The 25998-nt window shown below is 50.1% G+C and overlaps 1 protein-coding gene and 1 non-coding gene across 2 annotated transcripts in view; one reads left to right on the forward strand and one right to left on the reverse strand.

Moving 5' to 3' along the window:
- The window catches only part of VMP1 (vacuole membrane protein 1), a 141518-nt gene that overhangs the window by 49395 nt on the left and 66125 nt on the right, over positions 1-25998 (forward strand). The window contains 2 exon segments of the mRNA XM_015426282.1: positions 8756-8923; positions 18821-18952. Coding sequence (XP_015281768.1) covers positions 8756-8923; positions 18821-18952 — 300 coding nt within the window.
- On the reverse strand, positions 16150-16221 carry TRNAA-UGC. Its single transcript has one exon. It is a non-coding gene; the product is annotated as a tRNA-Ala (tRNA).

Genomic DNA, 25998 nt, shown 5'->3' on the forward strand with positions numbered 1-25998 from the left:
TAGGTAAATGGGTACCCACCCTTAGAGGGGTGGGGGGCACCCTGTGTGGTTGGCTGAAGATGGCGGAGATAGCGGAGACGGCAGCAGTGGCGGCAACGATGGCGGCGGCGGCGATCCTGGCGTGGACGGCATTGGTGGTGCGGCCAGCAAGGCGGCGACGAGCAAGGCAAGGTGCGCGTTTGAGCGATCCCTGGCGGCGGAGAAGGAGTACACCGAGGGCTGCCGTGAAGAGAGAAGAAAGGGGCGTGCGCAGATGCCGGGTTCCGGCTCAGCGGAGCCGGAAAGGACGTGGCTGGGCCGGAAAGTAGGCGGAGCTGCGCGCCTAAGGAGGAGATCGCCACCACTGAATGCCGGAGACGCCAGAGAACGCCAGAGAAAGAACAACCCGCTGGACCAGGAGACCCGACCATGCCGAGCCAATCGGAGAAACAGCAATAGCCACCACAGAGGGGGTGCCGGTAGGTTGTCCCACCCCCCCTTCATACATTGTGGCCCTAGCTAGGAACACAGGTGATTAGCACCAGAAACCCTGTAAGCCGCTCTGAGACCCTAGCCATGGGACAAGAGCGGGATATCAAGTCTAATGTAAATAAATAAAATATATATTAATCTCTCCAAGGAGAACCTGTCAGCAATCTTGCAGCTGCATTCTGGACTGCCTGTAATCCCCAGAGCGCCTTTAGGGGGCAGCCCATCATAGAACACATTACAGTAGTCTAGGCAAGAGGTGATCGTGGCATGAATCACTGTGGCTAGGTCAGAATGGGACAGATTTGAAGACGGACAGTGCTGGCGCCTCCTCTTCCACCACCATGTTCATCCTCCAGTTTAAAAAAGCCCCATCCTCTGTGAAGCGTTTTTGCCGTCCACCAAAGAACGATTTGCTTGATTCAGTGAGGATTTGAGCATCGCCAAGAACAGCTGTTCTCCGTGCTCCATGCAGTTACTCCGTGGTTGGATCTGATTGGTGGTTTAAAAGTAGTCTGCAGCAAGGGGATGTGAGTCCTCTGTCCAAAGATGGATGGTGTTACTTGGATGTGGGCTTTTCCCCTTTTAAATAGCGGGGCCCATCAATAGCTATCAGCCATAGTGGCTAAAGGGAACCTCCACATTCAGAGACACTTCTGAGTCCCAGTGCTGGAAGGCAACGTTAGAGGAAGGCCTTGGCCTCTATGCCCTGTTCATTTGCCTGTCCAGAGCAACTGGGTGGCCACTGTGGTGTAGCAGCTAAGAGCGTGGGCTCTAATCTGGGAGGACCGGGTTTGATTCCTCACTTCTCCACATGCAGCTGCTGGTGTGACTTTGGGTCAGTCTCACGTTCTCTCAGAGTCGTTCTCTCAAGAGCAGTCCTCGAAAGAGCTCTCTCAGCCCCACTTACCTGGCCTGTCATCTGGACTGTTAACTGGATGTTAGTTTGTCTGGGATTGTTGTACGTGTTAGATGAATACTATTAAAGTAATATTTTTTTACCAGTGTGGTGTAATCGATACAGCGGCAGACTAGGACCCTGGGCAACCCGGATTTGAATCCCCACTTCTACCATGGAAGCTCTCTGGGTGACCTTGGGATGGTCACAAACTCTCTGGCTGGCCTACCTCACAGGGCTGTTGTCAGAAAGTGGGGGGAGGAAGAACAGTGTTCTGAGCAGCCTTGAGTCCCAGCTGGGGAGAAAAGTGGGGTATAAATCAATGAGTGTGATATTTTTTTTACACAGGGCAACTGAGAGAGCAGTTTCTGTCAAGAGCTCTCTCAGCCCCACCGACCCCACAGGGTGTCTGTTGTGGGGAGGGGAAGGGAAAAAGGAGTTTGTGAGCCGCTCTGAGACTCTGAGTGAAGGGCGGGGTATAAATCCAATCTCCTCTGCTTCTCTTATTCCTTTTCTTTTTCTTCTCCTCCTCCTCCTCCTCCGCTGGCAGGTGCTTCTGAAGTTCCTCACACGTTCCAAGTCTAATGCAATTTGTCTGTCACCAGTGTTCCCTCTAAGCTGAATTAGTGTGAGCTAGCTCACCGTTTTTTAGCCTCTGGCTCACACATTTTAGTCTAAGAGGAGAAGAGAGAAGAGATTCTCTCTTCCTTCACTACCCGAAGAAGTCTCAGAGCGGCTTACAAACTCCTTTCCCTTCCCCTCCCCGCAACTGACACTCTTGTGAGGTAGGTGGGGCTGAGAGAGCTCTTGACAGAAACTGCTCTTTTTGAAGGACAGCTCTTATCAGAACTATGGCTTGCCCAAGGTCATCCAGCAGGTGCAAGGATGTCTCCAGAGCACTCATTTATGCAGTAGCCACATCTCTCACTCACAACTTTAATGCCAGTGGCTCGCAAAGTAGAATTTTTGCTCACAAAACTCCACAGCTTAGAGGGAGCATTGCCTGTCACTTCCGGTATCAAACTGGACGCACCTATTCAGAGCACTCAAGACTTGCTCCATGGAGCATCTTCCCCGCTTAGCTGCATCCCAGCTCTGCCACCCACGCGTGGCGTGTCAGTTTGGTACCGGGCGTGGGGAGGGGGGGACCGTGTGTGAGCAGTTTGCTTCCTTCCTTTAGCTCTGCGTTCTCGCCTTCCAATCTCAGTGGGTCATAACAAGAAAATGCACGTGCCCTTCTTAATGGACCGTCACTTTTCTATTTTACGGGGTGTGAACTTGTGTTGATCGTTCAGTGAGCCCATTTCTGACCTCCAAGGAGCTCAGGGTGGTGCGTCAACAGCCCTGCGAGGTTGACCATGCCGGGAGTTTGTGACTGACCCGGGCTTGCCTGGTTGAGTGGGGGTTTGAACCCGTACTTGGTTCCCCCCCAGTCTCGTTCAGTGCTCCAACCACTGTGGCACCCCAGCTCTCTCTTTCTCCTGGCTTATTAGCTGCAAGCTTATGGAAGTCAGTCGGTGGGACAGGCTGTTCCCGTGTGGACTGTTCCTCCTCACCGTAGGGCCTAGACAGGATGACCTGATTTGTGGTTCTGACCCAGTGCTGGGCTGTCTGGTGACCCCAGTGAAAAAGTTACTGCGACCTCATTGGGAATAATTAGTGGTGGCTCTAACTGAATAAAAGGATGTAAAGCTGTCGTAAAGGGGGGGGGGGAGGTGAGTCATCAGTTTCTTTCCACCTCTTCCCTTTTGTCTTACGTGCCATTCATCCTGTGAAACCAGGCTACTTTGGCAACTTCCCAGGGCCCCCATCTGCCGTAACCTGTGAGTCGCTGGGGGGGGGGGGGGAAGCACCCTTTGTTGACGCCTCCAGAGATGACTGAATCCCACCCCTGTAGTTAATTAATGGGAAAGGCTAAAAAAAGTTTTCCTTCTGTGAGGCGGCTGGGATCCAGAAAGAAATGTGCAGCCAGTTCTTGCTTTTGGAGTTGGTTAGCAATCCCCTCCCCTCCCCAACCTGTGTCAAAACTGCTTTTGAAACGGAAGAGGGTTTCAGGAACAGTTTGTCATATTTCATGAGGCTCTCATAAGAACATAAGGGAGGCCACTGTTGGATCAGGCCAATGGACCATCCAGTCCAACACTCTGTCACACAGTGGCCAAAAATATCAGGTGCCCTCAGGAGGTCCACCAGTGGGGCCAGGACACTAGAAGCCCTCCTCCCACTGTTGCCCCCCCCCCAAGCACCAAGAATACAGAGCATCCCTTGCTCCAGAGTTCCTACCTATACCTTGTGGCTAATAGGCACTGATGGACTTCTGCTCCATATGCTTATCTAATTCCCTCTTGAAGCCATCCATGCTTGTAGCCGCCACCACCTCCGGTGGCAGTGAATTCCATATGTTAATCACTCTTTGAGTGAAGAAGGACTTCCTTTTATCTGTCCTAACCCGATCGCTCAGTCGTTTCATGGAGTGCCCACGAGTTCTTGTATTGTGAGAAAGGGAGAAAAGGACTTCTTTCTCTACCTGCTCTATCCCATCTATCTCCTGTTCAAAGTGTAAGATCAGGTCATTCTGCTGGGTGCATCTGGTCACATGAACGCATGAAACTGCCTTACACTGAATCAGACCCTTTGTCCATCATAGTTAGTACTGTCTACTTAAACTGGCAGTCTCAGGCAGAGGTGCTTCACATCACCGACTACCAGATTCTTTAACTGGAGATGCCAGGGATTGAAGGATTGAACCCAGGACCTTCCATGTGCCAAGCAGATGCTGTACCATTGAGCCACAGCCCCTCCCCGGTCCTTCAGGCATCCCTGCCATACCTCTGTGGGTGATGCCCCATCACTAGGACACTGTGGCTTGAAATCATGGTGGAAGCAGCAGAGTTTTCCATGAGGTGCCCTCCTGGATCAGACCCAGTGGTCCTTCAAGGCCAGCATCCAGTTTCATATGGTAGGCCAACAAATGCACAATGGAAGCCAACACCTGGTATTCAGAGGTTGACTGCCTAAGGATGGGGGAGGCTGTCTTTCATCACCATGGCTAGTAGCTATTGCGGGACCCTCTTCTTTGTGAATCTGTCTAATAGTATCCGTTTTGAAGCCATCAACTAGGAATGGGCACGAACCAGTGGCCATCGCTAGGGATGGGCATGAACCGGTTCACAAGCCAGAATTCAGTACAAACTTGGTCTGGTTTATAGCCCCCAAACTAATGTTTGGGGAAGGGACCTTCCCCAAACTTTTACCAGTCTTTTGCCCGGTTCGGCTGTTTGGGCCATTTCAGCCTAACCCGCCCTGCTGTTAGGCTGAAATGGCTGCTTGCTGTTTCAGCGATCGATTTCGCTTCCTCTTGCTTGGAATTGGGGAGTAGCGAAACAAATAGCTGAAATGACTTCCAACCATCTAAACCTAACAGTGGGGCAGGAGGGTGGGGGTAGGCCCGCCCACCAGCTGTTAGGTTTAAATGGCTGTGAGCCATTTTACCCTTCCCGGTCAGCCAGGAGAAAAGGGGACCTGAACTGGCCAGTTCGGTTTGGCCATTTTGGGCTTGGTTTGGTTCGGGACCACCCCGAACAGAACAGGAATCTTTGGGTTTGTGCCCATCCCTAGCCATCACTACATTTACTGGCAGTGAATTCCACAGCTTATTTAAACTTGTTGAAAGAGCACCACCTGCCTGTTGTCTCTTCTATCTTTGCAGGTTTTCAAATTGTGGTTTGCAGTCCTGGCTTCAAGGGAAAGCACAAAGCAGATTTGGATGCAGTGCTAAGCTGTGATTTGTGCTGAGCTGTAAAGCCAGTGAGCGGGGGCAGTGGGGAAAGGCGTGCATGGGTGCAGAGGAGCTCCTATGTGAACCCAACCCTGTGTCTATATCTGTTCCTATAGTAATCCTTGTGTACCTTGCTTGGGGAAAAGAGCCAGTTTTTTTTCACTTATATCAATAGTAATATCCTGTTAACTCTTTGAAAAGAAAAGTTGATGCTGATGTTCGGTGGATTACTTACTTGTGTTGTAATAAAGAGAATTCTTCACATTTGTGTAGCGCTTTCAAGTGCTGAAAGTTCTCCACATACATTCTTTTGCAGACAGCTGGTGTAGCATTAGTAGCTAAGAGAATGGGCTGTGGTCTCAATGGTCACCTAGTCAACTCTCTGTTTGGCCATTAACTTACTGGCTAGCCATAGGTGAGCATGAAGGTGATAATAATAGCCTGCCTTACAGAGCTGTTGTGATCGTGTAAAGTGCTGTGGCCCTTGAAAGGGCAGAAGAGGTGGGATACGAGTTTTCTAAATAAAATAGATAAATAGTAGATGCCGAGTGGTATGGCTGTTCATTACCATAACAACTGTAAGGCAGGTGCAAAGAACTAGTATTTCTCAAAGTATCCACTATCCCATTCAACTCCTATTGGGTGATTCTCATTATTACTTATTACACTTATATTCATAACATAAGAACATAAGAGAAGCTAATGTCAGATCAGGCCAATGGCCCATCCAGTCCAACACTCTTGTCACACAGTGGCCAAAAATAACCAGGTGCCATCAGGAGGTCCATCAGTGGGGCCAGGACACTAGAAGTCCTCCCACTGTTGCCGCCCCCCCCCCCAAAAGCACCAAGAATACAGAGCAACACTTGCCCCAGACTGAGAGTTCCTGCCTTTACCTTGTGGCTAATAGCTTGTGTCCATCACAAAACTCATGGCATGTGGCATGCAGGTCTTGCAGAAGGTCTCCCATTCAAGTGCTGACCCAGCTGCTGTGTCATGTGCTTTTCTGGGGGTCCTAACACTGAGGTAACTGGAGGCTGACTGGGAGTTGAGCAGAGGGTGTTGGGCTGATGGACTCCCCTGATTTTTGTCATGACCTCCTCAGGTTTGCCAGGTGGAATGCTGGTACCGCCAAGCTAAATTCCCGGGTGGAAAATCTCAAGGGCCTCAAAGTTAAAATGTTGATAGTCTTAATCTGCTTTATAAACAAGACCAACACGAGATGCTAACTCACAAAATAATACGGCCTAGCTCAACTTTCCACGCATACTGAGGTCACTGATTTTGCACGGCTTGTCGATGATTTGAAAGTTCCGGGAAATAAGCTACCCAGCTGACCTCCAAAAGCTTCTCTGCCTGGTCGCCTGGAGGTGACTTTTCCTTATTGTAGGCGATTAAGGCTGGACAAATGCTTATTCTCTGTAGCTCTTTAAGCGATCCTAGTTTGGGATAAAACAGGGGATGGCTAAAAGGCCATGCCTAAACCTTGAGAGGTTGTGTGTGTGTGTGTCAGACCCTCCCCAACAAGCTTAGAGGTCCATAAGGGATGGTGGGAAGGGAAACTGTTTGGGACACACACACACCCAGGCCCATACGCTCCCTCACCCCGGGTTTTCTAAACTCTCAAGGGATTAGAGAGAGTAATACTGTAACTGACGTCTGACTGCTCTCAACGTTCTGTGTCTTCTAGAGCATATTCAGTTTTTCCTTTGTTTATGTACAGTCATGTTGTTCTGCATACCTGGGGAATCCCTTATGCACAAGCCCTTAACCTTGTCTGTTGGTTTCCTGATTTTGCTGTTTCACAATTGCCCCCTCCCCAAGCAGGGCTGGCCCCAGCTTACTTTGCAACCTAGGCAAGGATCCCTTTGGCGCCCCCCCCCCCGGGTGCCACCCCCTCTGGTTCCGACGAGAGACATGAGGCAAAGGAGGGGCTTTTCAGTGCGTGTAAATGGCCCCGGGGGGGAGTCCGACCCCCCCGGGCAGGGATCCTCTGGCAGGACATTGCACAGGGCCTGAAAGTTTCCTCCTAGACTCCGAGAGAGTGAGAGGAGGGGGCGGCGTTTGTGGCCTCGGCTGCTGTCGGGCAACTCTTTCTTTCCCCTCGCCCATCCGCCAAGGATGGCCCTGCTCCTGCCCCTGCTCCCTCGGGTGCCGCTGCCGCCAGCCAGAGGATTTCTACACCGACTAACCCACTTTGCCCGGCTGCTGCCTCGCCCAGCTGCCCAGTGCCTTTCCCGGCCCCTGCCGGTGGAGCCTCCCACAGGCTGGCAGGAATGGGCTGCGCTGGGTAGGGGGGCTTTTGGTGGGGGGGCGGCAGGTGTAGTTTGGCGCCCCTAAGGGCCGGCCCACTCTAGGCGAACGCCTAGTGATCAAGCCGGCCCTGCCCCCCAGCTTACTAATCAGTGTGGTTGGATTGACACTACATTTCCCATCAGTAGAACAGGCAGATTTGAGTCCAGTAGCACCTCAGAAACTAACAGAGATTTTCGGGCTGTAAGCTTTTGAGAGTCAAAGCTCTCTTTGTCAGACAGAGTTTCATTAGATACCGTCTGATGAAGGGAGTTTTGACTCGTGAAAGCTTAGAACCCCCCCCCCCCCCCAACACCTGTTCTGTCAGGGGCTGTTGGACTCAAATCTAGCTGTTCTACCGCAGATCAATCTGGCTACCCTCTGAAACTTTATCAGCAGAAAATAACTTTGGTGGCTCTCGCCCTCCACTGCAGCGGTCTCCAGAAAATGCTGCCCCTGATGCTTAGGGGACAGTAAGGAGCAACATGAAGGGGAAATCAGGGGAAACTGTTGGCTTACCTGTCCAGTGCTCTGACATTTTTGGCGTACGGTGCTGAAGACAATCTATACGATTACTGAGATCCAATTAGACGATACACCCGAACATCTACTCTTGGGATTAATTTCGAATGATGATTTACCAACATGGAAACAATTGATTATTGGTATTTTACTAGCGGCTGCAAAACTTGCAATCGCGTCTCAGTGGAAATCTCCTTCAGCCCCATCTGTTTCGTCTTGGCACTCCAGACTTTAGGAACAAAATGTTTTAGCTAAAGTAACTTTTCATTTAAACTCCTTACCTTCATCAGCAATGGTTACCAAGTTTAAAAGAATCTGGTCTCCGATTTTAAGTTATTTGGCAAAGAACAGATACATTTCAAAAGAATTTTATACTTTTTATATTTTATTTAATTTAAGCCCCCCCCTTCTTTTGTTTTGTTTTGTTCTTGTCTTACCTGTAACAATGTGTCTTAATAAAGTGATGGGGGGGGGAAGTGATGCTGTAATACCCTGTTTCCCCAAAAATAAGACCTACCCAAAAAATAAGCCCTAGCAGGATTTCGATGCTTTTGTAGTATAAGCCCTAGTGTGTCTTCTTGAGAAAAAATAAATATAAGACAGTGTCTTATTTTCGGGGAAACACGGTAGAATCTGCTTTTAGAAGTTCCTTCCATTGGAAACTGCTGTTTGAGGAAGCCCAAGCCCAAACATTTCTTTGTGTGTTCAGAACTAACCGTGCAGACCTTTGGATTCTATCAAGAACATCATTTGCTGCCAAAGCTGAAATTTTGGTTTCCTCCCTCCCCCATCTGCAGGGTCCACACATAGCTTCAGTGACTCTTGCCGCGTATGAATGTAACTCTGTGGACTTCCCTGAGCCACCCTACCCCGACCAAATAATCTGCCCTGATGTGGAGGGGGTTGAAGGATCAATTTCGTTATGGACCATCATCTCCAAAGTCAGGCTGGAGGCCTGCATGTGGGTAAGGAACGTTTCCAATTGTATGTTTTGGTGGCGAGGTAAGCACCTCTGTGTGTGTGTGTGTGTGTGTGTGTGAAAGAAAATCTTGGATCTGTTTTTGTTTAATCAATCAATTGATTTAAATGGATTAAAGGCAGCTTTTTAAAAAGTAAATTGTTATTAGTGAAGGATGTATCAAAACTTTGAAGAGGCATTCCAACTTTATTTATTTATTTATTTAGACTTCTAAACCGCTCTGCCCTGCAGTTGGGGCTCCGGGCGGTTTACAAGATAAAAGCAATAGATAATTTAGATTAAGTTAAAAACAAAACAAGATGCCATACAATCAGTATATAAAAGACAGTGTGTTCCAAGATGGCAAGATTTCAGACTCTTGCTCTTGCACAAGGGAGAGTGTCCGTCCCAATACAGCCTTTAAAGAGGCATCCCTCTTTCTTGCAAGGGAAGGGAATGCCTCTTCTAAGATGCTGTGGTAATGCAGACATCTTAAAAACAAAAGTACTTCAATCAATAAAAATAATTGTTTTTGAATGAATGCAAATGTAATTGTTTATGAATGAATGCAAACTAGAGCAGGGGTGTCGAACTCATTTGTTATGAGGGCCGGATCTGACATAAATGTCACTTTGTCGGGCCGGGCCAAGGCCATGTGTGCCATAAAATGTAATGCCAGCTACTGGAGATATAAACTGCATAAAGGACAGGAGCTGGTAAGCTCCAAGTTGGTGTATCATCACTGCAAGGCCCCATGGGCTGGGAGGGGGATGCAGGGGGAAACCCACATGGGCGGACTGGATGCTCCCACACTGCTTGACTGCTACACACAAGGTTGTTCTGCCACGCTGAAGCCACAATCCGAGTGGCTGCACCCACTCCCCCCACAAACAGTCTCCTGTTTCCTCCCTTGCACTAGTTGCTCGCGGGCCACATAAGAACCCTGGATGGGCCAGTTCCGGCCCCTGGACCTTATGTTTGAGACCCCTGAACTAGGGTTTCCTTAATCTGTTATGTACTTCCTATATCTGCACAATTAGTGTGAGGAGTAATTTCGAGGGTTAATTTTTTGCGTTTTTTTTTTTTTTTAGTAAACAGCTGCTGCCCCCTTAGCTTCACAGTGGGTAAGAGACTGGCCGTCATTTGCCAGAATGGACATAACATTAAGCGGAGACAAAACATATGCAGCACTCCTTAGGCTGCTGCCTTTTTTTTTTTGACAGTGAAGATCAACGTGTGGCTGTTTCCCTCGGGGAACCTCTTCCTCTTGCTACTGTTATCTGATGTCATGACATGTTTTCTTGGCCTTGTTTACGTGAGCCCGCCGGTTTCCTGTAAATTCAGCGAGCCCGGCAGCTGCATCTCTCCATGTTGTCCTAATTCCAGCCTGCTTCTGGAGAAGCTGCTGGGAAAAATGGGCTGCGGCTTCCCTTTCTGTCCTGTCAACTTTTGGAGATGCTACAGCCCAGCTTTGCTTGCGGCCCGGTCATCTGTTCAGCAGTTTTTTTTCCCCATCTGAAGCAAACGACGGAACTGCACATCATGGGAATTGTGGGGCCGCTGCCAACATAGCATCCTCGCCTTGACTTTTTTCCTCCTTCATTTGCAGTATGGGGGAAAAACTTCCTGTGTCCTGACATGATCAGTTAAGGCATCACACCAAACCGTGGTTCGAGAAACCCAGGGTGTAGCTCCATATGGCAAACCGTGGTCATAAGCGGTGCTCCCTCTGCTGTGGAGTCTTGTGAGCAAACATTCTGCTTTGTGAGCTACTGGCATTAATGTTGTGAGCGAGCGATTTGGCTAACGCATAAATTAGTCTGCTCTGGAGCCATCCTTCCTGAGCGAAGACAAAAATCGGTGAACCGGAGGCTAAAAAACTGTGAGCTAGCTCACACTGACTCAGCTAAAAGGGAATACTGGTCATGAGTATGATTTTCCCCAGCCATCGGGGGTACAGCAACTAAAGACAGACAGAAAACAAAAAGTGGAGCAATGACTCCAAACCTTTATTTTGTTTGTTAGCGCACTTCTATGCCAGTTTTCTTCCCAAAGGGGGGCCCAAAGTGGTGCAGAAATCTCCAAAATGAGCCAGTAAAACAAAAGGGACGCATTCTGAGCAGTGTTCCCTCTAAGCTGCGGTAGTGTGAGCTAGCTCACAGTTTTTTTAGCCTCCAGCTCCCACATTTTTGTCTCAGCTCAGGAAGGAGGGCTCCAGAGCAAACTGATTTATGCAGTGGCTAAATCACTCATTCACAACTTTAATGCCAGGAGGAGCTCACAAGCATACGTTGGAGGGCAAGTGCCAAAGAGGGCGTTAGCAGGACCTGAGACAGCCAGCCCAGTGAATCAGGGTCCACTCAGGATCAGTGCTCCCTCTAAGCTGTGGAGTCTGGTGAGCATGGTCATGCCCAGGTCATGCCCAGGCTTAAGTGCCTTGAAGTAGAGGAGAAACACTCAGCAGCTTCCCGATGAGTATGTTTTTACGTTGCATTCATTAGTCACCTAATCCCCACAAAATCCCCACAAAATCTAGGCGATGTACAAATTTTAAAAACATAAAACCATATCCAGCACATTATACAATAATTAAAAGCAAGTGGCGAAAATGTCTGCGGTTCCCTCCCATATCTGGTCTGTGAGTGCCTCGTAAGCATAGGGAGGGAGTAAACTCCACAAGGAATGCAGATCCAGGTGGGGTGCCAGCCATAATGTAAACCGTCACTGTCCTCAACCAAGTGCCTGGTGGAACATCACTGCCTTACAGGCCCTGTGGAATTGCATGAGCTCCTCTGGGGCCCTGGTGTTATTTGGCCGAGAGTTCCACCAGGTCGGGGCCAGGGCCCCCCCCCCAAAGGCCCCGGCCCCGGTTGAGGACAGCCGGGTATGTCTAGGGCCAGGGACCACCAAAAAGTTGTTCTGTGAAACACATAATGCTCTCCCAGGGGTATAATTTCCTCCCCCGCCAGAAATGCCTCTGGCCCTGTTAAATTTTGTGGCTTTAACCATGGTTAGATTGAGTGCAAAGAAGCCAGTGATGGGGTGGGGGGGATCACAACACAGAACCTGTCTCATGGCGCTGACAGAATTGTAGGCTAGCTTCCGTGGCTAGCTTATGAAACCAAGGTGCAGCTCAGTGTCACGCAGATGCCGATCTCATTGACTTTACTCTGCAACCTGGGTGGGTGTCATCAGAGAACCAGTCCAGATTAAGCCTGGATGTCTGCATTCAGACCTCACATAGAGCCATAGCTGAGACTAATTGTGGTTAATACACCGGTGTAACCATAGTGGAGTGTCCTCCATTCAGACAGCCGCGTTAGCCTTGGTTAGTTTAATCACAGCATCTAAACTGAGTTGTCGTTGGAAGGGACCATCTAGTCGTCGTCGTCGTCGTCTCCCCCCCCCCCCCCCCCCCCCGCGCTCATGGAGGAGGTCCAAATCTGGAACATCCCCAACAGATGGCCCTCCAGCCTTTCGAACCGCCAGCGAGCAAGGGTGCCCCCTGCCCCAGAAATTGGTTCCATTGTCAAACTGCTCATTAGCATGCAGCAGTTTCTCTTAAATGTTCATCTGAGATCTCTCCTCCTGTAACTTAACCCTGTGACAATCTAGTCTTGCTCTTTGGAGAAGCAGAGAGCAAGTATTTTCACCTTCCGGCCAAGTTCGCCTGGGGGTGAGTCGTTCTTCCTGGTCCCCTGTCCTCCAGCGGGAATGGTTCATTCAGTCGCTTCCAGTGAAGAGAAGGCAGTGCATTTGACTGCTCTCAGTGACATGGCCAGAACACAGACTCTCACAGAGACTCGTGTCACGGTCAGGCATGACAACTCGCTTCCTTCTGAGGGCGGCTGATAAATCTATGCTTCTGAGACCAAACTCCCCCACCCCCGGGAATGGGGTTAAAAGCAGAGTATACTCCAGTTTCAGTTCAGGGTGGGGGGAAGGTGTGCTTCTGTTTCCAGAACGTTTAGGAAAGGCCACGTTAGGGGGATCATCAGTTTCTTGGGGTCATGTGCAGTGTTCCCTCTGAGCTGAGTGAGTGTGAGCTAGCTCACAGTTTTTCAGCCTCCAGCTCACAGATGTTTGTCTTAGGAAGGATGGCTCCAGAGCGAACTAATTTCTGCAGCAGCCAAATCGCTCGCTCACAACTTTAATGCCAGTAGCTCACAAAGTGGATTTTTTGCTCACAAGACTCCACAGCTTAGAGGGAGCATTGGTCATGTGTTCTCCTCCTCTGTCTGGGCTCTTTGGCAGCCCTCTGCACGTGACCCAGCTAATTCAGGGAAAGTTCACTTCCAGTCCGTACAGGGTGACCTTTTGTTTTTCCTTTGGGTTAGCGACATGAAGCCAAAACAAAGTGTCGTTTTTCTTGTGGAACAGTAGGGTGTTTTTTTCTTTCTTTCTCTTTTTCCCTTTGCATCATCACCTCAAGAACTTAACTGGTTCCAGATTAACTGTACAGGCTTAAAAATGTTTTCAGGCTCATAATTTGAATCCTCCCTGACAAACTGGGATTTTAGAGTACAAATTTGTTCATAAGAACATAAGAGAAGCAAATGTTGGATCATGCCAATGGCCAACCCAGTCCAGCACTCTGCCACACAGTGGCCAAAAATACCAGGTGCCATCAGGAGGTCCAGCAGTGGGGCCAGGACACTAGAAGCCCTCCCACTGTTGCCGCCCCCCAGCACCAAGAATACAGCGCATCACTTGCCCCAGACCGAGAGTTCCTATCTATACCTTGTGGCTAATAGCCACTGATAGACCTCTGCTCCATATGCTTATCCGCTTCCCTCTTGAAGCCATCCATGCTTGTAGCCGCCGCCACCGTCTGTGGCAGTGAATTCCATGTGTTACTCACACTTTGGGTGAAGAAGTACTTCCTTTTATCCGTTCTAACCCGACAGCTCAGCAATTTCATTGAGTGCCCATGAGTTCTTGTATTGTGAGAAAGGGAGAAAAGTACTTCTGCCTTTCATACTCTCGGAGGACGGAACCAGAAGGTGATATTTGATGTCAGCAGGGGTCATTTTGTAGAAAAAGAGGTGCAGGAGCTCATTAGCACAACTAATTAGCATAACTCATTAGTATAAGTTATTTGCATGTGCCACACCCCCTGACATCACCGGAAGTGTGTCAGAAGGCAACACCCGTCACTCAGGCTCCACTGGACTGTTTTGGATTGCTAGCTATTGAGGGGGGTGAATGTGCAGATCTGTCCTCACAGAGGAGGGAGAGCTTGTACCTGAATAAAACTTGGTCTTAAAGGTGCCACTGGACTGTTTTGAATTGCTAGCTATGGGGGGGGGGGGAAGCACAGATCTGCACTCACAGAGGAGGGAGGGCTTGTACCTGAAGGCTCTGGGGGGCTCTGCAACTTACCTGGCTGCTTCTTGCTCCTCGTGGACTGACTGAGGGCTGCTGGGAGCATGGGGCGGGGCTTGTTGCATGTGCCTGCCCCCTGGGCTCCTTACTACTGGAGCTCTGCTCTTGTGCGCTCCCACAGGAAATGACCCCTCTGTTCTCCCTCCTCTCATATAACCATTTTATTTATTTATTTTTATTTGATTGGATTTGTATCCCACCCTCCCCACATAGCAGGCCCAGGGTGGGTTCCATCAGATACAGTAAACAACATAAAATATATAAAGAATTAAAAACAATTAATCCTTAATAAAGTTCAATAGCTTTCCTATGATAAAGATTCTGGTCAAAGCCTCACAGATGCAGTCTATTTCAACTTTGGGTCCCCAGATGCTATTTCGCCGGCTGCAGTAGCCAGTCACGGGGGGCGAGGGGTAGGATGTGTGAAGCTATAACACCTTGATAGAACAGGTAAGCGTCATGTGAAGGTTGAGGGCAGACTCTGGCACAGGCCTGCAGGCTTTGGCAGTGCCTAATTCTGCCTTGAGAGAGGAGCAAAGTCAGGTAGGGAATGGAGGGTCGGTTTCCTTCCCACGGGCAGTGTTCCCTCTAAGCTGAATTAGTGTGAGCTAGCTCACAGTTTTTTTTACCTCCAGCGCACACATTTTTGTCTCCGCTCAGGAAGGATGGCTCCAGAGCAAACTAATTTATGCAGCAGCCAAGCTGCTCGCTCACAACTTTAATGCCAGTAGCTCACAAAGTGGAATTTTTGCTCAAAGGACTCCACAGTTTAGAGGGAGCATTTCCCTGCGGGTAATGTTACGCTTCATCCGTAGCCACAACGCTTGCCCTGGAGATCAGTCAGCGTGAGCCCCGGCTGCCTGGATCCCTGCTTGCACTCGGCGCCTGAAGGATTTGACGCTAGAAAGAAATTTTCTCCTACGCAAAACTGGCGGGAAACATTTTTTTAAAAACCGACTTTCAAGTTTTGTTGCCCTCCAACTGCCTGCAGCCTGGCTGGCTCTGAGTCATCCAGAACCACTTCCTCCAAGGGGCCCTTTCGGCGGTGCACCTGCTCTTTGCTTGCGGCACCCTCTGCGGCTTTATCTGTGAAAGCCGGCTGAGCGGGTAGTCTTGCCTTAGGGCTCCGAGTGGGTGTTTTCGTCCCTCTGTAATCTCTCACGATTCTTCTCAGATCTGAGGACCTGTACGGTGCCCTCTTCCATGGTTCCATGGGTGGCTGTTGCAATCTCAGGGCCCTGGGCGCTTTGTCATTGAGAGCCGAATACCCACCGGGTATGCAGAAACGCAGGCACTACCCTTCGTTTATTGACGGGGCAGGTGTTATATACCTGATCGCAGTTTGCACCATTCCTCCCTCATTGTTTTTTTAAGGAAGACAGATGATGCACGTGAAACGTCCTCGCACAGCTGTCTGGGTGTTCCAGCTGTGTCATACGTTACCTTTTGTAGGTGTTTTGACACGTGATGTACCCATTCGCCCCCTCGGCACCCACCTCTACAAGGACCCTCAGGTGTGGACCCTTTGAACCTCTCCCGCCTATCTGGTTTGTAAACCAGACTTGCAGGTCCCTCCCTGTGAACCAAAGAGGCCAGTGTGAACAGGGAGGTCAATTTTTTCACCTTTAGCTGAACATGTTCCTTGATGTAAATTGTTCACATCTGGATAGCTGTGGGGAAATAAACACACTGGCGTGGTGGGCCATGTGTGTTGTGTTTTTTTTCTCAGTGGAACGCGGTCTTCAGTAATTGAACACACATGAACACATGATTCTGCCTTATATCAAATCAGAGCTTAGGTCCATCGAAATCCACATTTGTCTACTTTGACTGGCAGCAGCTCTTTACTGGAGATGCCAGGGATTGAACCTGGGACCTTCTGCATGCAAAGCAGATGCTCTTCCACTGAGCCACGGCCCCTCCTCTAGTTAGCAAAACTCCCCCCCCCCAAAGAAGTCTTTAAAACCAACCTGATGGGCTCGCCAGAGCACACGAAGCAGCTGCGATTCTCCCCAGCAGCTGCCTTTGGGGAAGTGAACAAAGAAAGCCAAACAGCGATAGAGCAAGTTGCTTGAAAAGGGGGCTCTATAAAAGCGTTTGTTACCGGGCAGCGGCTGCAAGCAAAGACATCTGCCCGTGGCTGAGCTGTATCCCTCCTCCAGCCAGCTGGTCGACTGTCGTCCCCTGTACCTTTTCCTGCATTTCAAGCCGCCTCTTGAATCGGATCCAAGCTTCCTCTTCTGTTAACTTTTGATTAGCCAGGTGGCTGGTGGGGATCTGGCACACAGAATGGCCAAAAGGTGTGTTTTTAACCGTCTGGGGATTTTGTGTCCCGAGAAAACCAGCTCTGCTGAGTCATTGCGGCAACAGGAATGCAAGGTCCCCTCTGCTGCAGTTATGAAGATATGCTGGTTCTTTCTCCCACCATTGCTGATTACTCCCTGTTGGAGTCCCTGGGAAGCTGAGATTTCATCTTGCTCAAACCTAAGTGCGTGGGTTTTGAGCAGGGACTGAGAGCCGGGGGACCCACAGTGGCTCTGCACCTCCAGGTGGGCAAGCAGGCCCTCCTTGCAGCACAGGAAGGGTCAGGCCCCACAGCAGGCCTCTATAACTGGGGCTCGGGGCACTAAAGAGAGGGTTGCTTATTTCAGACCAGTGCTGTTTTTTCTTCTGCATCTGGTAGCAGTGCTCTGAGTACATTCAAGGTACCAGTGGCCCCCGACCACCCCACACACACCCTGCCCATGTTTTCCCACGGTGGGTAGCGTACTTGATCTTGGAACAGGAAGCCCTGCAGGTACAGCTGCCACTTTGGTGTAGTGGTTAGGAGTGTGGACTCTAATCTGGGAGAACCAGGTTTGATTCCCCACTCCTCCCCATGCAGCTGCTGGTGTGACCTTGGGTCAGTCACAAGTTCTTTCAGAGCTGTTCTCTCACAAGCAATTCTCGAAAGAGCTCTCTCAGCCCTACCTACCTCACAGGGTGTCTGTTGTGGGGAGGGGGAGGGAAAGGAGATTGTAAGCCACTCAGAGACTCCTTCGGGTATTGAAGGGTGGGGTATAAATCCAATCTCCTACTACTACTACTCTCTTATTCTTCCTCTTCCTCCTCCAGTACACTAGGATGCAAAGCGTCTTTGGTTGCGTTCTGCAAGTCACCAGCTTTCATCCTAACTGACCCTCGTGGGCTCAGCAGAGTGAAATGGGATAATCCCATCTTGGGCCACCAAACTGAGTTCCAAGGAGGAAAGGCAGGATATGACATGTTATCCCCCCCCTTCAAAGTATGCCTTTGCCAAGCTTCAAGATGGCTAACGATATCATAAACCACCATGCCGACTTCAAAAGTACTGCCGGAATCAAGTAGTTTTAAGCCCCCTTAACTCCAGCAGAAGCGACACTCGGGAGCCAGTGTGGAGTATCAGACTCGGACTGGGGAGATCTGGTTTCCAATTGCAGCTTGACAATTGATCGTGCCTCGGCCTAGTCACACTGCCGCAGTCTAACTCATCTTCTCTGGCTTCTTGTAGAGCCGCAAGAGGGGCGGGGAGAACCCTTTAGGTCTGCTGGAGCTCTTTGGAGGAAGGAGAAGACAAAAACATAACAGGTGGACAGCCGAAGGCTGCTTGAAGCTTGCTTCTTGAAATCTGTGGGGCTGGATCGTTCTCACTGATCCCTGCTGTAGTCCCAGGCTAAGCTAGGCCCTAATTCCTTCTCAGCCTTCCAATCACCTCTAAATAGGTTGTCACAAAGAGACTGTAATTCTGTGTCACGTTTTGCGATGGTTGGGGAGGTGGCTGGGTGGCGGGACGGGTCCAGGTCGGGAGTCTAGGCCTGGCAACGGGAGGTCGCCTCAGACTTCGCCCGGGAGGTTTCTGCACCTTCCCCGCTGGCGGCCTTCTCCTGGTAGACGTCTCTGAGTGGATGAGGCTTGCGCTCGTTTCCCCCTCACTACCTCGTCTCCCCAGGTGTCAGCAAATCCTCCCTGGCTTCTCCCCGCCCGTCTTTTGTTACTCCGTGCTGTCAGCCTCGCCCCGCCACCCGTGCCTTAAAGGAACAGAACCAAAGGGTCGCAACCAAGGCTACCGGACCCTCTGGTGAACTTCCCCCATTCCTCCGTCTCTCTGTCAGCCCCTTGGCAGGCGGCCCAGCTGGTGCTTCGCCCTCGCCCCCCCCCCTTGGTAATTGGACAGCCACGGCAGGGGAGGATCCCTGGCCCTTCAGGGAAGCCTCACAAGGGGTTGCCAACCGGCTGCCGCCGAAATCGGGGTATCCCGGGTGGTGGGCCTCCGAAGAAGGCAGGAGGGTCCCCAGGGTGCCCTCCTGACATTCCGCATCACACACACCCTACTCCGTGCCTAAACCGATCCTGACAAAATCCATGAACGCCCTGCTGATGAGAGGCGACAACCCTTTTTGTTTGTTTGTTTTTATTCACGAGGTTTTGCAGCCCTCTTAAGCATGGGGGGAAGTGCCGGGTCTTGTTTATTTGTTTTGGTCTTTCTCATTTCTCCGTCCAGGGTGCCGGTACGGCTATTGGGGAGCTGCCTCCGTACTTCATGGCCAGAGCAGCCCGCCTCTCTGGAGCAGAGCCCGACGATGAGGAGTACCAGGAATTTGAAGAGATGCTGGAGCAGGCGCAGGCTGCACAAGTAAGCATGGAGTCTGACGACCAGCAGTGGCCGTCTGAAGCTGTTCTCCCTGCTGAGGAGCAGCTGGTTGCATTTAGGATGTGGCTGATGACAGAGGGTGGAAGCAACAACTGCCATATACTGAATGAGAGCACTGATGTATCCAGCCTGGCGCTGTCCGCTCTGGGCTGGCATGGGCTCCTCAGGGTCCTAGACAGAGGTCCTTCCCAACTGCTCCTGCCCGAGATCCTCTCGGCTTGAGATGCCAGCGACGGAAGGCACGTCAACCAGAAGCTTTACATAGTTAATAGCACCACTGCTATTATCGATTCAAAAATGCAAGTGCTGTGGGTGTAATGTGAAAAGCCAGACAGCCCCCAGCCCCCTACCCACAGACTTACTATACAGGAACCAGTGTTCTGTGGTGGTTGGAGCGTTGGACGAGGATGTGGGAGACCCAGGTTTGAATTTCCACCCAGCTGGGGAAGCTACTGGGTGACCTTGGGCCCAGTCACACATTTTCAGCTTGACTTACTTGACAGAGTGAGGATAAAATGGAGACAAGGAGCATGTAAGTTGCTTTGCCGCCGCCACCCCCCCCCCCCCCGGGAGAAAAGCAGGATATAAGTAGAGTTGCCAACAGCCTGGAGGAAAAAATTCCTGCCTTTTTAATAGAGATTTAATAGGATGCTGTTTAAAGTTTCGCCTGCCCATTTCCGTACGACAGGCCTCAATTAAAGGGACAGGATGCTTTTCCTCCAATTTGCTGGCAGCCCTCAGGATAAGCACGTAAGTGTCTTAAGATGCAGATGTCAGGAGTGTTGCACAAAAGGAGGAGGCAAAGATGGCCAGGGAAGAAAGAGCGAAGAGGCCATCAAATTGGCTTAGGTGGTCTGTTTCTCCAGAGTTTTGTATGCGCAAGACCAACTTTGCAGTCAGGATAAATACGCCAGATCTATTTTCCTCTGAAGCCCCTGCATCACCACCGCCATCCCCCGGGTTTTAAAAGCTGGGCTACAATAAAGGCGAGGAAGGAAGTGGGATATGGACCAGGCATTATGGGACAACTTGGGGATAGGTGGCCATTGGTGGTTCGAGCCTTTGGGATTGTGTGTGTTTTGCGGAAACGCCTGCCCATTGTGATGAGCTTCTTCCCTGTGGCATTAGAACCCTGCAAGCTGCTTTAGGCATACTTGATGGCATACAGCTAAAACTGGGGAAGAGAAATCCAAAAATCCAGGAGTGCTGTCCATGTAATTCCTTCATCAGGACCAGCCCAGTGACGTATAAGAAAGTGCAAGCTTTTTTGCTCCCCAGAACTCTGCATCAGGCAGATTTTAAGCAGATTTCTAGGTCAGAGCATTAAGAACTCCTCATACCCGTGCATGGTGGACTTGCTGACAAGCAAAGCGGGAAAAATCTGGTTTCAGGTTCCTGCCTGCCGGGCCCGTAAAAGCAAGAGGTAATAAAACAACGTGTTTGAGGACATGTAAGGCAGAGGGATACCTATCAAGTCCCTGGTTTGGCCGTGGTGATGCCGTATTTGAGCGTGCACAATGGCATACTTGGGTTTGCCGCTGTATAATGTGTGAAACTGTGCAGGGGGTTAAGAGTTAAAACTGCCAGGTTTCTGTAAAGGGTTTCAGATCCTGGGCTAGCCAGTGATATTGTATCGATGGTGCAATCAGGGCAGTGTTAATCCTCTTTCCTCTGGTTGACAGAAACGGCCACAAGCCAAGCCTCCCTAGGTGACCCCTTAAAAAAAAGTTCCCTACAGCCTCCAAGGAGTGCCACGTTTTTTGCCAGGCTGTCACCGAATTGAGCGGTGTTGGCATCTAGTCACCTTGCCGTGGGGATTCAAGGCAGGCAGCCCCTGCGTGTTAATCATTTGCACGCGCCAGACGCTTCTGTGTTGGCGTGCCGGTGAAAGCAACGGGGGGGGGGGGGGTCTCATCACAGCAGCAAGCCGTAGCGTGAGAAGCTGCCGTCAAGCGGCCCGTTCACCAGAGCGCTCGCGGGTTACGCACAAAGTGTTCTTTCCCTGCTCCCGTGCCACTCGGTCCCCCGGCCAAAAAAAATATTAGGCAGTTGCCTGTGTTACTATCAATGGCTTGCTGTCTTGTTTACTCTCCCGATGATGTCTTGTCTTCCTTTAAAGAAATACAAGCATGGGAAAAGGGGTGGAAGAGCCGAAACCTCAGAGAGAGAGAGAGAGAGAGAGAGAGAGCACACAAGCAGAGTCCGGTTAGGGGAATGATGGCGTGTCCATCGTAGAGAAGACCCGAGGTTGATCCTCCCCCCCCGCCCCCCCGTGTCTCTTTTGACTCCTCTGAACCCTCGCTGGTTGTGGTTTGTCTGGCCATCACATGATTTCTCTGAAAATTCCCCCTCCCCTCCATTTCCAGTAAACTGTTTGAACAGGAATGAGTCAGAGCAAAACCAGCTTCCCTGTAACCACAGAGCTTGTTAAAGAATTTGTCAACGTGGATTTCAGAGGGGGGCATTTTTATTTTATCTTATTTGTAGTCAACTGAAACGTATAAGCTTTTTGGGGGGGGGTTAATCTTTTTTGCATTGGGAGTTTGGTGGCACAACTTCCTGCCCGTGAGAGTGACTCGGGCTGGTCAGCAGTAACGAGATCGAGGCCGTTCAGGATAAAACCCTCTCTCTTTCTCTCGAAGCATTTCTTAGAGCTCTCGTGGGAACTTCCTTTCCACCTTTTAGCGTGGAGTTTCTCTTCTTCTTCTTTTATTTGTTTCCTTTTAGCAGAGAGAACAAAGTACACTCGCCCCTCCCAGCCGCCTTCACTTTTCAGAACTCAATCCAGTAGGTGAACAGTCATGAAAGCTGAGCGGTTGGCCGGTGAGAAGGGTGGGTCAAAGCACGTTGCCGTCATCTAAAGCAGAATTAAGTGTCTGCCTTTGGGGGCTGTTTTAAAGTGTTGTCATCTTGATTTAGATGATATATAAACCAGAAACAGTTTTTTCTCTCTCAAGCGGAATAGGTTCAGAGCCCTGCTCGGCCATGAAGTCTGCTTGAGTCAGCCACTCCCTCGATCTAACCTCCCACACTGGGTTGTCGTTTGGGTAAAATGCAGGGGAGACTCTTGTATGGTGCCCTCTTTGCTCTCCAGCCCTTCCTCTGGTTTAATAAAATTTCTACTTGCTCTGCACACATTCCCCCCCCCCCAGTTTAGTGTAGAAGATGAAATAGTCCATTTATTAGAGGGATAATTTTACTCTACCCCACGCAGTTACCTCTGTCTGCCCCCCTCAAGGGCTTGCGGTAGTTTGTGGGTTAAAATTGGCCCTGTTGATTTTTTTTAAAAAAAGAAAAGACATCTTTGGAGATACAAACATCACTTTCTAAAATGAAAAAGGAAAAACACGGCTGCCCATCAGAAGGACGGTAGTTTTTATTGGCAGCCATCAGCTAAATGGTGGGTGGGTAGAGAAGCGTAGCGGAATGGAATGGGCTGTGGCACTGAGCCCCAGGCGTGGTGGTCATCATGCATCTGCAGCTTTGCCCAGGGGAAGATGGGAAATCTCCATTGCATTCATCTCCAGGGAATAATGGGAAGATTGGAAATCAGGGATGCTGTTGGACGTTGCAGGGCAGAATGGACACTTCACCACCAGGCTCAAAACTAACCAAGGTTAAGTTGCAAAGAAGCAAGGTATTCCAGGAGCTTCTGTTCTTCTGCTTACTGTTTCCAAGTCCAAAGACCACCCCTGCTGGATCAGTCCATTGTTTCCAGGAGCCTGTTTCACACTGTAGGGCAAACACGTAGGGCACAGGAAGAGGCCAAGGCCTTTCCCTGATGTTGCTTCCTAGCCACTGGGATTCAGAAGTGTGTAGTGTGACTGTCTGAATATGAACACACATGAAGCTGCCTTATACTTGGTCCAACTGGGTTGGTATTGCCTACTCAGACAGGCAGTGGCTCTCCAGGGTCTCAGGCAGAGGTCTTTCACATCACCCGCTGCCTGGTCCTTATAACTGGAGATGCCAGGGCTTGAGCCAGGGACCTTCTGCACAAAAAGCAGAGGCTCTTCCACCGAGCCACAGCCCCTCCAGATGGCTATGGAGGCACAGCCACATGTGGTCGGGAGCACATACCTGCCTGCCATACAAGGCACCCCCTGTTAGAAAGCGTTTAGAATTCTGACTGGGACAAACTAGCCCCCCCCCCCCATTTCAAACCATTATTTAGGAAATTTGGGGTCGGGGTGTGTGTCTCGGCACATGGAAAGTTGTTGCATGGTTCTCTGGATTCCGGGCTGAGAATATGTGCTGGGCATTTCAGTTGCCGAAAGTAATTGTTTCCGTAGTTGAGCTGCTGTTTCTGTGTTAGTGTAACAATCTGCTCTGGTGGGCTTCTGAACCCCCCTCCCCCTTTTACCAAGAAAAGCTGTTCGGTGGCCAGATGGGGTCGTTTTGGTTGCTGCGACTGCTTTTTTTGACCAGCAGTAGGCACGCTTTAAATAGCTTGCAGCGAGCTCCCTTCACACGAGGAGGAGCTGGAAAGATGGGAATCCACCATGTTTGAGGCAGAGGGAAAGCTGCTGCTCCACTCCTTCCTCTGCCACCACCAGTTCCAAGAACAGGCCATGCCTTGGACCTGACTCCAAACGCCGACTGTTGTCTGCCTTTGGGGAGTTTTCCCCCCCTCCTTTTACCCCCCCCCCCCCCCTTCAAACCCCGTCTCCCTTCTTTATTAATTGTTCTCTGCATCTGGCCTCTATTGCCTCAATGGGTGGCCACCGGGAGATCTGTCTGAGTGTCGGACATTCCAGAACCTTGAGGCATGCATTGTGCTCATGCACGGGTGGATCTGCCTTAACCCTTTCCACCCTTGGGCCAAAGCTGTGAATAAGACCAGCGAGCGTGGGTCTGTCATCTTTGCCATTTGGAGCCGTTCCACCATTCCTGGCCCCAGCGCCAACTGATGATGCCCACCTTCCTGCTTTGGGGCATTTTAGTCGTTTCATTAAAGCAGAACATAATTAACAATAAATAAATGTACCATTGCTGGGGTTTTTCCGTGCATCCAGTACCAACCGCTAGGCACAAAGAAGGGCATTTTTTGGTAGCTTCCTGTTTCTGGAGCGTCCTTCCACTGGAGTTGCAAACTCTGGTGCCTTCTAGAAGCGGGGCCTTTATATTGTCAACAGGAATTCATGATGGAACCCTAAACAGATTTCTATGCTTTCTAAGCCCATTGACATCCGTGGGATTTAAGGGGTTTTTCCTCTGTTTTAAGATTGTACTTAATAGTGCCTGTGAAGAAGTTAAGTTATTTTAATTAGCTGTTTTAAAAAGCATTTAGCTAACTATTTTCTACATAGAACAAAGTTTGGGTCCAATTGCACCCATAAGACCCACAGAGTTTAATTCTGGGTATAAGTTTTCATGTACATGCTCTGAGGAAGGGTGAGTGCACACGAAAGCTCATACTTTGAATAAACCTTTGTTGGTCTTAAAGGTGCCCCTGCTGGACTCAAACTGTGTTCTGTTGCTTCCGACCAACACGGCTACCCCACCTGAATGTTAAGTCTTTGAAAAATAGTATGTTTTGTTAGGAGCCACTTGAGCAGCATAGTTTGGAAAGGGGGCAACCATGGTATACAATAAATTGGGTGTATCTGTTTTGTATCATCCCATCCACCACTCACCCCAGAAGCTAAGGGGGAGGCTGCTTTACTGTGGGGAGGCCTAAGGCCTCCCAGGGTCAGAAACTTCTGGAAGTTTTAAGTGCTGAGGGATGGGCAAGTGTAATGGGTTGAGCCAAGCAGGCTGAAGAGCTGAAGAAGAGATCTCCTGAAATACTTGGAATGCCCCAGGTTATAACACCCAAGTTTAAATTCCCCTCTCCCGAAGACTTATGAATATTTGTGGCTGCAGCCGTTTCCCAACAAGCAGCCTATGGGCACAAATGTAAAACCTAATGACTTATCTTTAAAACCTGCAAAGTGTTTCTTAGGAAGCAAAAGAGAAACTATGAGATGGCCTGGTTGGATTTCCAGTGAACTGATTGAGCAATCCTATGTGATACTTCAAGATGGGTCCTATGCAGGGGTCTTGTTGTAGAAAAAGAGCTGCCGGAGCTCATTAGCATAACTCATTAGCATAACTTATTTGCATATGCCACGCCCCCTGACATCACCGGAAGTGACAGAAGGCCACACCCCCTGACATCACCGGAAGTGTGTCAGAAGGCCCGGCTACTTACCCTCCTGCTTCATCCTCATTCCCAAACAGAATGAGGATCGAAGCAGAGGGCGGGGTAAAGAAGGGGGCGGGGCTTCACCACGTGACCGCCCCGCCCCCTAGAGGTTCTCTTCCGGAGCTCCGTACCTGAGAGCTCCCCCCCGACTAGAGCCCTGGTCCTATGTGATACTTCAAGATTTGCCACAGGAAGTGGCGGCGGCTACAAGCATGGATGGCTTCAAGAGGGAATTAGATAAGCATATGGAGCAGAGGTCCATCAGTGCTGTTAGCCACAAGGTATAGATAGGGGCTCTGGGGCAAGGGATGCTCTGTCTTCTTGGTGCTTGGGGGGGGGCAACAGTGGGAGAGCTTCCAGTGTCCTGGCCCCACTGCTGGACCTCCTGATGGCACCTGGTATTTTTGGCCACTGTGTGACAGAGTGTTGGACTGGATGGGCCTTTGGCCTGATCCAACATTGGCGTCTCTTATGTTCTTATGGGTAGCCCTGTTTGTCTGTAGCAGCAGAAAAGAGTAAGAGTCCAGTAGCGCCTTAAAGACTAACAAAATTTGTGGCAGGGTTTGAGCTTTCGTGAGTCACTGCTCACTTGCCCTACCACAAATTTTGTTAGTCTTTAAGGTGCTCCTGGACTCTTACTCTTTTCTACTATGTGATACTTAGCATTTATATTACATCTTAGTCTTCAGGTGTCTTGCGTCTCTGTTCTGTCAGTAATCCTTGCACCAACCAAGGGCTGCGTCAGCTTTGCAAATGCTTTGAAGGCGACTGAGAACGGCTCATTTAGTGTAACAGTGCAGTGTGGGCAAGGTTGCCGAAGGCCGGATGAGGGCTACATATT

Source organism: Gekko japonicus, unplaced genomic scaffold (genome assembly GCF_001447785.1).
Source record: "Gekko japonicus isolate JY-2015 unplaced genomic scaffold, Gekko_japonicus_V1.1 scaffold476, whole genome shotgun sequence".
Lineage (NCBI taxonomy): Eukaryota > Metazoa > Chordata > Lepidosauria > Squamata > Gekkonidae > Gekko > Gekko japonicus.